The following is a 15,875-nucleotide window of genomic DNA, read 5'->3' as shown; positions in this document are numbered from 1 at the left end:
TGTATGTTGTATGTAAGCATGTATGTTTTAACTTCTTTTGATCATGCTGATGTTACTCTCCCTCTGTTGCCAGGTTACGCTTTGTTTTTCTTCCCATGGCTTTTTTTCCCCTCATTTATGATATGTTTAATACATAACAGTTTTGAAATGTTATGCATTTTTGTGCATTTAAGGTTCGAAACACTCCCAGCACCTTCTAAAAACAAGATCTCTTTTGTTTAGTCCTGATGCATAAACCCCTGAAATAAGAGATTGATAGTGACAGGTTCCTTTTACTGCAGGTGGAAACTGTTTGAATTATTACAGTTTGAAAGATGTACTTCACACTCTAATATTTTCTCAAGTAAATGACAAATCTGTGTGAAAGTTTATCAGTCCTACATATAAACTCCAAACATTTATGTAAGAATGAGTAGGTTCTTATCAAAATGTTGCAACTAGCTGAAACATAGCAGTCATTAGAGCAGAGCGTCGCAGGTGAGTGACACTTCTGACTCTTTAGGTTACAACAGTGCTTACTATAAGCCCGTAGAATGACGTCATCTCTGACCGAGTCTCTTTCGGGATTTGCGAGGATTACCCAAAACATTACGTAACGTGATTATTTATCTTTAGGTCCAGTGCAGTGATTATCTGTCTACACCCTGGGGAGATTACTGCGGACTGTTTTAATTAAAAAAAATAAAGCTCAGGCTTATTTACCCACAAAGAGAATACACATACTGACGATCTTCTCTAACTTGTTTCAGATCTGTGCTGCTTCTCTTGAAGAACCCTACTTTCCTCTTCCTGTGTTTAGCGGGAGCCACTGAGGCCACGCTGATCGCAGGCATGTCCACCTTTGGACCAAAGTTCTTGGAGTCCCAGTTCAGTCTCAGTGCATCTGAAGCTGCCACCTTGTTCGGTAGGTGACCGAGCAAGGAGGGTTGCAGACAGGACTGAACATCTATTTAATCTTTTTCTACAGGGTCATGCAGAGGGAAAAAAATGCTGAACATTTAACATATAGACAATTTATGTGGTAATGTCTCTTAAAATATTACCAAGTTTTAAGAGACAACTTGGTAATGTAATGTACAATGCAACTATTTCAAAGTGCTAGCTTTTTCCCATGTATTATTGTTGTTGGAATTAATGCAATAAAGCAAAACAGCAATATCCTGGTTGCACAAGTGAACCTTCTGAGACTACCATTTAATGTTGACCCAGCATTCAGTCTTCCTCAGTACTGGAGTTGCACAATATCAGGAAAATATGTAATTACAATACCGTGATCGAAAACTGTGACGATAATGTACAATCAACAAACATTTTCCTGGCACCTTTTTCTGTTGCCATTGCACAAAATCCAGCACTCCCTGTGAGCTTCATCCTACCCAATATTACATCCAAGCAGCACTTTGCAGCTGGTGACAAAAACTTTGGAGATTGGCGGAGAGGACTCTTTCCATTTTTTCCGAGATGTTTAAACAAGATGCCTGCATCTTGTTTATTACAGTCATGAGTAGCATCAACATCTAGTGAAGGTTTTGCACAGCCTGGTTGATTGGCTTCACCGCAGTAAATGGAAACATGCCTGATTTGCATTTCCTCTTTTGAAGCATTTTAAAAGAGTGCTCAAAATTTCCAGAGCAGTTGGATGGAAACATAGCTAATCATGTTTTTTGACTGTCAGAGGAATCCAGAGTAGAAACCTCGCATGCACAGGGAGAACATCCAATCTCCGTACAGTTTGCACATATGGAGCAAACTGTATGGAAGGACCCAAGACATTCTTGCTGCAAGGCAACAATGCAACTGCAACAAGGCAAATGTAGCCAGAGTTCATAACAACATCTCACAGAAGAGATATCCTCACAGGGGAACCTTTATGAGGTACAATCAAAATGTTGGATGCTCACAGGCATTTACCAAAGAAAACTGAAAGCAATAGGTGCTTCAATAAAGTATCAGTTTGAAGGTGTGCATAACCATGCAATCGGGTTATTGCATTTTTTTTTTATTTTTTCCTTCTAACACATTTGCTTGTTTAAAAGCTGGATTTTTATAGGATAAATGCCAGTTAATATGCGAAAAAGATGTGGAAAGAGTTTTAAAATATGTGCCACTATCTCTCTTTCTCTCTCTTTTTCTCTCTCTCTCTCTCTCTCTCTTTTTTTTTTTGTCTCTCAGCCAGTGAGAAACAGGAATCAGATTTCAGATTGTATTTCTGTGCACTGTTCTTACCAAAAAGTGGACTTGATGCCTTCTTTCAGTTTTGTTTCTTTCTTTTACTTCGTCCTTTGTCTCTGTTCCCGGTCCTGGTTTCACTGTACACTCTAAGGAGACTCTGTTCATTGTCTTCTTCTCTTTCTTTGTCTACATCTTCTCATCTGAACTATCACTTTCTCCCTGTCCAACCCTAACTAGGGCAAAAGCTAACTATATACTGTAATACTCATAATGTTTCATATCTTTGATAAAACCTTTAAAGGACCAGTCAAAATTGTCAGCACTCACTACTGACCATTAATATTTCCTATAACTTTAAAATAAGTTGATGCCACAGCTTACTGTGTTTTTTTTTATTCAAAAGTGAATTTACCTCTAAGCCGAACTATGTTTTTTTTTATTTATTTTTTTTTTATTTCTGTCTATGTTTTTTTTCTGTGCCTCTTAAGGATACATGGTGGTACCAGCAGGGGGCGGTGGTACTTTTACAGGCGGCTACATCGTGAAGAGGCTGAACTTGCGTTGCAGAGGCATCATACGCTTCTGCATGATGTGTGCTCTGGTCAGTCTGCTCGCCATCTTCATCTTCCTCGTCCACTGCCCCAACGTGCCCATGGCTGGGGTCACGGCCCCTTATCAGTTGGGGCTGATGGGGCAGGACCAACTGGACCACTACAAACATCTGTATGACAAACCCAAGAAACCGCGACTCAGAAACAGGTGGGGATTATTCTCTTTACATCTGGTAGGTAAAAAGCAACAAGACTGGAATTTTGATTTGTTCCAGGTGTCCATATTGGGCTGAAATCAGTTCTATATGTCCTTCAGCTTGGCTCTAGCTGGAAGTTTAGCATCCTTACACCTGTCCTCTGTTATCACTGTTTTATGTAATTACAAGATGGTTTTCGTAAGCTACCATCTCCATTATTCTGAATAATCATACATTCTAAATTAATTTCATTATTTTCATTTCATGTATTTCATTTCATTCATTACATTAATAAATCCCTGAAATGTTAATGACCTATAGTGTGCTATGTTGTAATGAAGTACTTTTTAGGGTTAGGGTCACCTTCTTTTCTTAAATTTTGAGAAATATACATAAATGTACTGTATGAATTTGTTGTCCTCTGGAAGAAAATGTTAAATCAGTCAAAATCCTAATTGGCAGACCAATTAACCAAAAACAGTGAAGTTTGCATCTAACAATTAATAACATATTAAAGCTACATAAATATGTTCATCAGTTGATCTGTTGTAACAGCAGCTCTCCATATGCCTTATATAAAAGTTTAATCTGACTTTATTGTGTTTCAGTTTAAGAGGAATAATGCATTAAGCTTTGAGAACAGAGCCCACCATGTATGAAAGAACAACCCGATAAGAAGTAACCCAAGGAGTTATTGTTTCATTAATTTCAAAGGAAAGCAAGGTCACAGCCAGTAAAGCAGCAAAGATGTCTGTGTTGTGGTGCAATCAAAAGGAATAAGTGAGGAGGAGTCAGAGTTTGTTGCATTTAAAGCAAAGGCTGTAGAACAATGAAATGGAGAAGTAACTATAAGTTTAAAATGACATTTCCGGAGTCTTCTAGAGAAAGACTGTTTATTTTTATCAAGCTTATTTGAGTGAGTCTGACATTATATATAAAAATAACAAAACAAGTAAATCAGGTAAAACAATGTACTTCATTAAAGAAGCTAAAGGATGTAGCCAGCATTAGATACATAGGGTTATTATTTATATCTTTTTCAGACCCACATACAGGAAATCCTTTTAATTCAGTGGCATGTTGACCTGTGACATTTATTTACTATGGAGTAATTTCATTGATAGTTGGTTTTTACTTGTGTTTAAGCAAAATATGTCGAAGTAGTGCTGCTCCTATTTGAGCAGAAGTACAGTAAGTGTGTACATGAAATGTCAATACTGATACATGATGTTACGCTAATATCAGAGTGTGTTCAGAGAATCCAGTATGCATCATTTTAAGATGCTACGCCTCATTTATTCTCCTCTTAACCACTAGCCAATGGCTAAAAATACATCACATAACAAAGTGGTGCTAGCCAAATTGAAACAGACCAAATTCCTTCTTTGGGCCCCTGCTTCCACCTGTTTCTCACTGACTTTCTCTTCTTGTCTTTCTTCCTTTGCTTCTCTCTGCAGCTCTTCTCTGGACATGAACCTCACAGTGAGTTGTAATGCAGCTTGTAACTGTGCCAGAGAAGTGTACAACCCAGTGTGTGGGGCGGACGGGGTGATGTATTACTCACCGTGCCACGCCGGCTGCACCTCCATCAACCACACACAACCGTCCACAGGCAGACAGGTACAGCACACACTGCTTGTTTTACTTCAGTAAGACTGGAAGAACATGACCCGGGCGATAGCTGAGGCAGTTCAGAATGATCTGCAGGTTCCTGAATGTCTATTGTGTTTAGACATTCAGATGTGGCAGAGTTAATTAGAAGACTAAGAAGTTGTAACTTTCCAATGTGTGCAAGAGAGCTCGTCAGCAGCTATACCTGGGGAAAAACGGCAATGTTCATTTTTTAAGTTATATGTTTTGCTTTGACTTTCTAACGTCAGAGAAATTGTACTCCACAGTGACATATTTCTGACAAATTTACCCATAACCCATTTTTGAACAAGGAACATGGTCAATAAGGAATCTGCATATTTATTAAAGACATGTAGCAATCCTTCCAAGAGCAAGAGAGCTCTTTGAAACAGAACACAAAGCTCTGCCACAGAATCTACATATGGGGAAATGCAAATGTTAATTTATTTATTTAAATTTAGTTAAATGTGAAGTCAGATCAACACATTTAACTTCACATTTTCATAGAACTTCTCAGTTGTCATATTTAGTTAGCAAAATATTACTCCACAGTTACTTGTTTCTAACTAAATTGCCCATAGCCTAATTTTGAGAAACACAGGAACAATAAGGAACCTGATTTTTATTATTTTTTATAAAAGACATGTAGAAAAAACCTTATTGAAAAAAAATAAATAAATTTTCAAAATTCAAACGTTAAAAAAAAAAGCTCAGTGATGAACACTATACCTGTGTCGGTGTTTCAGGTGTACTCTGGGTGTGGCTGTGTGGTGGGGAACGTTTCGTGGGGTGAGGAGGGCTTCGCTCTGACAGGGAAGTGCAGCAGCACCTGCCACCACATGCCAGTCTTCCTCTCCTTGCTCTTCGTCATCATCTGTTTCACCTTTCTCTGTAGCATCCCAGCTCTCACTGCCACTCTCAGGTATGTGTCACGACAACAGAAGGATGGTTTTGTTAAGCAGATGCTAAATTGAGTCGAAATGGATTACTTGATATATAGCACAGCCAATAAATACAAATGTAGATCATCAGAGTGAAAATGAGATAAAAAGCAAATGTAGTTTGCCATAATTCTGACACTAGATGGCAGCAAAGAGCTTGCAGTGTAAATCCTGGTGTGTGTAGTAAATGCATCAGGCGGCATTAGAGAAAACTAAAGGGCTCTGTGTGGTTAAGCCGAACTGCTGAAATCAATTTTCATTGTTGCAGGTACATGTTGAAAATTACGTCATTTTGTCACCTGCCCTCGCTTGTCAAACCTCCCCTGGGTAACTTGTAACAGTCCCCTCTCTAAACACATGGTAAAACATTTACAGGAGCTTGACTCCTGTGAAACCCCTCCCGCTGCAGTAAACCCCTTTGTGCACCGTGAAGGGTCTGTGCAAAAGCGAACATCCGAAAATGATGTGACCATCATGAGAGCAGCAGTTCAGCCATGCTGAGCCCTTAAGAAAACGAGTTAGGAGTAAACTCAAGGGAATAGTTTACAAGTGTTTAAGCCTAAAAGTCACAACCTTGGATTTGAGTTTCCAAAAAGCAGAATTTTACTCAGTCAGCCATGGACTAGACTTTGAGTTGAAGTCTGTCTTTATATCTGTCCAACCCTGTTCTGTACAGGTGTGTACCAGATAGTCAGAGATCGTTTGCTCTTGGCATCCAGTGGATATTGGTGCGCACACTTGGTAGGCCCAAGTCTTTCTCTGATTATGCTTTAAGTCTCAAAATTGCAACCAAAACAACTGTAATTCTTCCTTCCTCCTGTTCCACTGCTTTCCATACAGGGAGTATTCCAGGGCCGATTGCATTTGGCTCAGTGATTGATATTTCCTGCTTATTGTGGCAAGACCAGTGCGGTGATCAAGGCTCCTGCTACATCTATCACAACTCAGCCATGAGTCAGTACACACTTGTTGCTGGAATCATCTTCAAGGTAATATTCCTAGTCAGACACCATTTCACTTTGAAGATGATAAAAATGAAAGCAAGTGGCACAGAACAAAAAATAGTTCCTCACTATGGTCCTGGAGGGATTCCTCCCATTGTATAATCGATTTACATTTCCAGCACAATTTGTCTGTGCTGATCATCAGCCATCATAGTTCAGGTGAGCTTCTACATGAGAGGACAGCAGCTGCAGAGTCTCTGTGTCAAATTGTGTTCACACTTTTGAGGAGATGAGGACAGCTCAGTTTTGACAAGTGAATGTTTTTTTGTTTTTTTTTTTTTTTTCAAAAGGAATCTTGCTTGTATTGATTACAATGAAATATAGATTATTTAGGCAAACTTTTAATAAAAAAAATAATAATAATTTTAAGGAAGATAATGATAGACATTACAGTGGACCTGTGCCTTTTTGTGGGTGAAATTCTGAGACGTAATCCTACTCAATAAACCATTGGCTAGCGTTCGCAAACCAGCCAATCCAGAAGCCCCATTCGTTTTCCTTGGCACTCATTGGATGCAAACCCAAGAGCAGAGATAAGGAAGACTGTGGATGTTAGCTTCTGCAGTACCACAAGATGGCTTCTTCTGCATGTATTAATGCAAATTAAGGAATGTTTGGTGTGTAACTCCCTCTGATTAAGAAGGTCCACTTCAATTTGTCATGATTTGGGAGAAAAAGAAAGTGGTGCTCTTAGATAGCACCCAGGAGATCTATCTCTCAAATGCTGCAGGTGTGTTTTTTGTCGTGTGTGTGATATTGTTTTGCTGAAAGATGGTTATTAACACTTGTATTCGGTTTCAGCTTTTGGGTACCATCTTTTTCCTCATAGCCAGCGTTCTCTACCAGCCACCTCCGGAGTCTCCTCAAACCAGCTGCGAGAGCACGGACCAGGGAACGGAGCACGCAAGCGACCTGCCAATCAAAGACCTGCCAGAAGATGGCGTCATTATCAACCTGCATGCCAGGTTATGACATCTTAGACCCTCCATTCCAAATACAGAGTCTCTGTTTGTGTGATAAAAAAAAAAAATACCCAGGATGCCTTCACGCACAAATGCACATACACCCAGACAGGGTGTGTAGCACTTCTAACATGCTGCTCTTCTAGAATGAAATCGTGCTTTGACTGCATGTGTTTCTGACATGTATGTTTGACTCAGCAAAAGCCTCACAACGTTATTTCTCTTAACGTTTCATCTCTAAAAATAACTCAAATCTGATCAGCTAAATAACTTCAAGTCCAGCTGCGATGGTGTGTGTATCATTTTGACTATGTCCAGCTTGACACCATCTTTCAAAGATCGATTAGACTCTTCACAGAAACATTTTGCGGTTTTGAAAGAATTAAAAAAAAAAGGAATCTCCTATTTGTCTGTTGTTTTACAGTGACTGACTGGAAGATACAATCGGTCTTCTGAGAACAGATAAAGCCATGTTTAAGATGCTGTAAGAAACCTCAAGGCCAGTGAAAATGTAGCCAAATATTCTTCTTATCACAAGAAGTAAAGCAGAGTCCTGAACGACCTTTACATCAGAGGAAGTATTGAGCCACTATTATGCTTTCAACATTTTAATGCAAAATTCATATTCTTACCATTTTCCTAGTTAGCTAACGCAAAATGTCCCTTTTTGAAGGCTGCTAGACAGTTTAACAAACAAACAAAAAAAAAATTAGTTCGTAGTGTCTGATCTTGGAAATGTCTCTAGAAACTGCGCACATCTGGATATTGACAACTGATTCCAGTCTTCCTGGCAGATTCTGCCACACTCTGATTGAGTTGGTCGGTAACATAAGATTCTGTTGATGATCTGTTATGTTTAACTCTGAACTTTTAATGGACTCTTACTACTCAGGAGCATTCTTGGACATGCCTTGTCTCCAGCTCTGTCTTGAGTGTGGAATCTGTTGAGGCCTCGACACAAAGGAGATGACATCACTCCCTCTCCATTCATCTCCTATGGCGCTTAGGGCACCATTAACTTGCCTTTCTCCTGGCAAGTTAATGGCAAAATTTGCTCATGGGAATTTTTGAGCTTATATGTGTGAACCTGCACACATGAGCTTGTGACATGACACAAAAAAGATAATAATGTTCAACTTTTCTTGCAGTCATCGCTACTGTGTCCCATGTGTTGGGTTTTGCCACGAGTGGCGGAAACTTTTGTCTTTCGCTGTTGTTTGTCACTCCTCGTGTGTTGAACCATTACACTACAGTGTCTCTTGTCCCAGCGGTTTATATTCGTAGTCTGAGGTAATTTAGCTTCAAGAATCTTTACAAATGATTATGACAATTCTGCCCTCTGCTATGAACTCTGTGTCCCAAAGGAACCCCAGAGCAAACGTCTGCCATCACCTTGCTTCATTCTTGGGATGATAACATCAGGGGATATTTGTTGGTTAGGATCCATCAGAAGCAATTGATGTGTTGTTGAGGCAAATCAAGGATCTCAGCTTTCCATGCTCTTAGGGTGCCTTCAGGGAGAACAGTAAATTTCAAGGATGTGAAAATTCAACTAGATTGTGGATGGTCTCGTTAAGAGAGACCATCCACAATATATGAAAAGGTATTAAAAACACAGTTTGCTCCCCGTTATGCATGATGGAGTCTGAGTGTTTTCTAAAGGTATTGGTCATGCATAAAACATTTGAATCAAGGGAGCCTGGGTAGTGGAGCATAAAAACAGCTGTGGCAGCGCTGCCATGTTGGTCTCATTCAAACTCCAACCTCATCACAATGGTAGTGTTACCACATTATCTTGTAGCACTTAGCTTAATGCTAACAGCACAGTTCTACAGAGTCTCTGCTGTTGTGAAGTGATGCTGTTGGAGTGTGCTCTCCAAGAAGTAGTTCTTGGAGAGCACAGCCGGGTCTTCCTCCAGTGTGAAGGTTTCTGGAAATCTCCCAACAGGCTGCCATGTGCCTTTTAATTCAGTGTGGCTTCAGTCAAACGTTTGTATCAGTCATTCTCTTAAAAGAAATTCGAGTTGTGTAGTTGTGAGCGTTTTTCTTTGTCAGTCTTTGCACTTTCGCTTTTGGAAATATTGGAAGAGATTTTAGTGGTTTTTCAATGCGATGACTTCCTTTTTTTGTCCATGTCTGGCTTCGAGTTTCTTTGCTTAAGTTAATCTGTGAAATCTGCTCAAGAGGTCTGTCTCTCGATAGCAAATGTATGTCGATGTGCACGTCGATTATCACCACAGATGAATAGCACAAACGCATTTTCACCTTGAGAAGCACATGAATACCTTTGAAAGCTACTGTACAGGAGATGTTGGATTCAAAGGTAATGATATTTTGGCTTCTGCTGATGCAGAATTATGACGCCTGTCATTCATCAATGACATAAAAGTGAACATGACTGTTTGGACTGCAGATGCTTTGAAAACAATCGGGTTCGTATGCGATATGGTTCCACATAGGGAAGTGGCACAAGTATAATTTTTTGTGAGGTAAAAATATTTGAACTTTCCAGTTAAGACTGCCTTCAAAAAGTCGGATGAAAGTCGCATCTTTGCAAAACAAGCGGATTCGATCACATCTGCCTGCTGTGTTAACATATCCTACGTTGCTCTATTTACCAGTTGACAGTGCTCTTTAGTGCAATCATGTTTTAAAAAGATTGTGCAATGGTGTGTTGAGAAATACCAACAGCAAAAAGATGGATTTAAACAAGAAATTCAACAAAATACTAATCAAACTTCACCAGAAATTCCCAAACATCAAATTGATATTTTGTAACAATAGCTTATCGTGATAAGGTAATAAATGTTAGAATATATGTGATTTAACAATGAACAGCATGTCTCAAAACATGTATGAATAGCCTTGCCAAGGCTGGATGGAAATACCTAAATATGCCTACGGTTTATTCTTCAGGCTACAAATATTTGGAATCGCCTGCAGCCTGACTATCTTTGCATAATTCTATGAATTTAAGCGCTCTGTATGTGTTTATGTTAGATATGGGACGTTAATACCACACCTCTGGATGAAAGGTGGTAACTTTCTGTGATTAAGTTTATTTGACAATGTCCCACTAGATGGCACTCTTTACCCTATAGTGGTTCTTTGATGGATCTGAATACAGTGGCAGATGAATGTCTGGGCTGAAGAGAATGAACCCAAAATCTAACAGGCATATTAACATGCTGGTCGATGTTATTTAAAATAAAATGAAAACATGCATATATTTTTTAAAAACTGTCATCTACAGCTGATTCCTTTCAGTAAACTGCATTTATTTAGATATAGGAACTAAAAGGTTATGGGAAAAATTTACATATTTTTTAATCTATAGCCTTATCTTTTTGGTTCTGTAGCAAGATGAAGATTTTTCTAGGCAACAAATTAAATAAAACTAAAATATTTTCTGAACCCAAATGAGTAAAAATTCAGATTCCTGTGACTTTCTAAATAAATGTGTTTAGCCAAACATAAGACAATGTCTGATAATAGAACATCTTCACAATAATTCAGCTTGAACATTCAGCATGTTAAAGTTGCAAGCGATTTTTTAAAAGTTATCTGTAGCAAACTGCAAACATTTGCATTCATGTACCTGAACCCAAATGGAATGATGTGACTTTGCTTCAGTGTTTGGCTGTCTAGTTATTTGATATGACACAGCCTCACTCATTTAAAAACTCAAAAAGATCACTCTTCATCAATAGGTTAAGTGAAACCAAAGTCGATCAAATATAATACCCAAAAGTAGGCAGGTAGACACATGAAAATCCAGTTTGAGTAATCCCAAGGTATCCATCTTTTAGTTCATAAAGGAAATTGTTTTGCATGGTGACTGAATGATGTGTTAGACCTGAAAAAGATTATTCACATTGGTAACATACCGTAAATTCCACAGTGCATTTTACATTTGGACCTAATTATTTCAGTACTGTAACTCTCCGATCGTGCCAAAGCAGCTTTGCAAATTAACTGTTGTACTTTATTTTGTATCAACATATTTATGCAAATAATTTATTCATGATATCTTGCACTTAAATTTTTAATCAGCGGTGTAATTTTAAAAGTACTGAACGTCTTTGCTGTCATTCTCCTGTTTGTGATGTCAGATCCAACCCACTGTGCTGATCTGTATCGTTATGATGTTCGATCCTCATGTTATGAGTGACCTTCACACATTTCAACTGATGGCAAACAATTATTTTCACCTACATCTGTAAATCATTTTATCTGTGCTTTTCTCTGTCTCCTAGCTCAGAATAACAAATGTATAAAACCCTTTTGTTAAACTGCATATTAATTTGGTTTTGTGGAGTATGTTATTAATGGAAGCTGTGAATTTAATTTTTTTTATTGAATGACTCAAAAATGTGAACTGTTTTTATAATTACAAAATTTGAACAGCACGACATTGCGTCTGACATTTTTTTTCTGTCAGTTTGATTATTTGTTCATATTTTTTGTGCCACGATCACTTACCTTCTGAAGACTGGTGTGAATGTTAGTGACTAAAGCAATACCGCTCTAAAACAACTGCCTTTTTTAGTAATGCAAACAAAGAATATATTTTAAAACGTATTAATAAACACAATGAAAAAACTTCTTAGCAGTAGGGCGAAACGTATCATTCAAGATCTTGTTTATCTTCGAACTTGAGTCAGTCAGGGCCAGAAAAGTGAATCGCACTCCTGGTGTTGCTTTGCAAACACCAGTTGGTAGTGTGTGAAGCTTAATTGTGCTTATTTCAGCTAAGCTACGTTTCTTTCAATATTTTTCACATGCTCTGCAGAGAAGTCTGGTAGAGTTGGGAGGTACGTTCCACAGAAAATCTGTAAATACTGCACATATTACTACTAATATTACAATACAAAATATGCAGGAGATCAATACTAAATATGCTAGAGTTAGTGTCGATGTAAGTCAGGAAAAAAAGTTACTTCATGACTTTTACTTTACTAAAAAGAAGTCATGAAAAGGTTTGAAGATAACAAAATGGATGTTCGGGATTGGCCCAGTCAAAGCCCAGAACACAGTCTCATAGGGAATATGTGGCTGGGCTACACAATCCTCATCTAACCTGACAGAGTCTGAATATTTTAGCAGAAAGTCTGCAGTCCAGATGCACACCCTGATTGAGAACAATCAACACAGACTTGCTGTTGTGACTGCAGCCAAAGGTCCATCTTCTGAATGCTGATTGGCAGTGATGTTAGTATTTACACAAGCACTTATTTTATGATTCATTGTTTTATTTCATTGTCATTATTTAGTACAAATCAGTTTTCACTTTGACAATAAAGAGTTTTTTTGTACTTCTTTTATTTATTTATTTTTTTAAGCCATATTTGGTTTATCTGGATTGATTTGGGAAAGCAATGAAAAGGCTAAAACATCAAGAGATAAAGGTAAATGCTTGTTATGTTCCAATGATTAATTTTGGTCCAGCTGGATAAAGACTGATGGCAATAAGAATATGATTTTACTTGATGAAAAATATTGACAGGACAAAATAACTAAGAAAAAATACTCTAAAGAATCCCTGTGACATGCTTGCTTGAGATCTTTTATTTCTCCTGTAGGAAACAGTCACAGTCCTGCTGTTATTTTGACCACCAGGTGGAAGTAAATAAGTTATTTAGAAAGTGTTCAATGTTAAGTACAGACTCAGATCAACCCTGATTTTTCTGTGTCGTAACATCAGAGGAAACATACAAATATTTTTTAATGGAATTATGTAATTACTCCTTTGCTATCATTGATATGAAGTGACTAATACAGAAAAACTTTTAACAAACCAACTAATTTAGCCTTGTGACCAGACTCTGAGCAACGTTTTCATTCTTAAGAATGACAAAGACTAAGAATGATGTCTTAAAGGTTTTCTCTAAGACATCACAGACACAAACTGGCCATCAGCTGTGTCTCTGTTTCAACCGCTTCTCTCTGCTGTGCACCTGTGATGTGGAAACTCAGTGCTCACTGATGACACACCGCTCATAACAATATCGAATGCCAGTAGAAAATGTCGCCTTAAGATTGATTTATGCCTCCATGTATGGCGGATCCAGAGATGTACACTCCTGACCACGACGCATGTTGTTTTTTCAGTTTTTACTTCCATGGCTCCGTCAGTTCACATTCATGCACGCCGTGTCCTGTGCCTTATCTGAGCGTCTGCTGTTTATCAGAGCAGGAGATGGATTCAGTTTCTTTTGTTTTTGTTTTCCTTGTTTCAAATACAGACATGCAGGTTTCTTCCACTGGCTCAATAGAAATAAATATATTTTTGTACAAGTAAACAAGGAAGACCACCCTAAGAGTAAAAAAAAAAGAAAACCAGGATATTTCCCATGTTTTCTAATTTACATTGACCCTTAATGTCTCATGTTTCAACACATACATTTGAAACCAAATGTTTTTATAACTTTTGTGTGCCTGAATATAAAGGCACATAAAACTTTTTTTTTTTTTTCTCAATAGCTGCATTTCCTTTTCGAAAAATAAATTTGCTCACTGGAAGCAACAAGAAAAAAAATCTTGTTTTTTAATAATCAGACCAAACTTAGAATTAATTTAATTATTTCTATTTGCTAAATGGCACAGTAATAAGAGAACGAAGAATGTACTACTCTGCAAGAGGAAGACATTCCTCCACAAGAAGCATAAAGAAGCCAGAATGCATATTTTTCTTCTGTCTGATGAAACTAAAGTGCAACTGTTTGGTCATAAGGATCAATGTTACATTTGGATAAAAAAAATCAGGGAAGCATGCTACCCTGAGAATACCATCCCGACTGTGAATTCTGCTCTCAATGTGAACGTCTTACCTCGTACTTTCAAGTTGCATTACTAATTTTGATGTGCTATTTCAGTGCAATGGCAATAAAAGTTTTCTATTTATAAAGACTTCTTGAACTGATCTGAAATGGCGTCTGCAAACGATCCCAACTGTGAATTATGGTTTCTGTGAAATGCTGTCAAAAAGTATTTTGCCTGCTTACTGATTGCTATTGTTTTTTTGTTGTTTTTTTTTAGCTCAAAAAGTAATTTTCAAATGATTTTTCATTTAGTCAAGAGTAAACAGCTATGCTAACCAAACAGACCTCATTTGAAATAATAATTATCCGCTCGGTTTAGAGTAAATTAAAAAAATGACATGCTGCTGTTTAGCTGCCGGTGGTAGACTGACCTGTTCTGCAGCAACAGTGAAGACTCTAGAAAATTCATTTACAGAGTCTTATGCTTTTCGAACTTGTTTTGCATGCTGATGGTAGTATATCATGTCTGGTTGGAGTCAGAAAGTAAACAAGTCACTCTGTCACTGCAGTGTTGATAAAACCTTCTAGGAAGCTTTAGTTCTCAGACATCAGGCAGCAACTCTAACGCGATAGAGGCTGTGTGTGTGCGCGTGCGTGCATGCGTGTGTGTGTGTGTGTGTGAGTACTTGTTGAGGTATGTTGTAAAGACTTACTCTTAGGAAACAACCAACATTGTGAGAACATTTGAAGTTATGAGGCCATTTTCCATGTCCACACAACATAAAAACATAATTTATATGACTATGCAAGTTAGTTTTAGAGGATTGGTATGAATTAAGTTTTGCATAAGATTATGGACAAGTAATGGTTACGGTCAGGAAAAGTGTCTGTGTTAGAAATTTATGCAATGACTAAAATGAATGGAACTCAACAAAAAGTCCTCAGTTTGTATAGAAGTACAAAGACTTCTGTCTGTGTGTCTTTTTAAAATTCTTTTAACTTCACATTTTATGCTAATGAGCCAAAGGTATTTTTCTACCGGGGTGAACAATCAAGATCTATTCTATTCTATTCTATTCTATTCTATTCTATTCTATGCTGTCGCTGCAATCTGCTTCTTCTCAGCATTCGGTTCCAAAATCAAAAAACGTATTACATACCAACACAAACACACATATCAAGGTCAGCCAGTGTGAGTATGTCAGGCTCTGTTTTTGTTTGTGTGTGTGTGTGTGAGTGTCATGTTGCACTTATCCTTGCTCTAAATGTGGTTTCCTGCTGAAAAATAAACTATTGCAGACATGACAAAGAGAGACAGAAAAAAAAATTCCCTTGGTGAGAACATGTGTCTGAATCCTGGATGCATCGTGTTCAGAATGTTGAAAATAAAACGCTCGCTTTTGAAATGTGTTTTTCATGCACAGCTGCAGACTGTAAAGGATATTGGATTTTAAAAAAATTACTCAAGGATTACATGAATTATTCATTTATAAATGGATTACATTGCACATTCCTTACATGTAGTTAATGCAGTTATCGACAGTGGTACATAACTTCTGTATACATTGTATTGTTTTCAGTTAATAAGTGAAAAGGGGTTTATTATTTAAGGTTGTGGCTACCAGGCGTTCACTCTCTCCTTGCAGCATCAGGTC

The 15,875-nt window shown here is 37.8% G+C and overlaps 1 protein-coding gene across 1 annotated transcript; it reads left to right on the top strand.

Annotated features, from left to right (window-relative positions):
• Window positions 1-744: 744 nt before the first annotated feature.
• LOC106941485 (solute carrier organic anion transporter family member 4A1-like) lies at window positions 745-11,868 on the top strand (the record flags this gene model as incomplete). The annotated part of the gene is made up of 7 exons (XM_015024534.1): window positions 745-904; window positions 2,661-2,931; window positions 4,378-4,540; window positions 5,299-5,474; window positions 6,170-6,234; window positions 6,334-6,482; window positions 7,299-11,868. Coding segments are annotated over 7 exons (1,155 nt in total), but the record flags the coding sequence as incomplete, so codon positions are not given.
• Window positions 11,869-15,875: the final 4,007 nt, after the last annotated feature.

This window comes from Poecilia latipinna, unplaced genomic scaffold (assembly GCF_001443285.1).
Source record: "Poecilia latipinna isolate Pla-1442-1.1 unplaced genomic scaffold, P_latipinna-1.0 Scaffold3697, whole genome shotgun sequence".
NCBI classification, from domain to species: Eukaryota; Metazoa; Chordata; class Actinopteri; order Cyprinodontiformes; family Poeciliidae; genus Poecilia; species Poecilia latipinna.
This window is presented reverse-complemented; position numbering and strand designations above follow the sequence as displayed.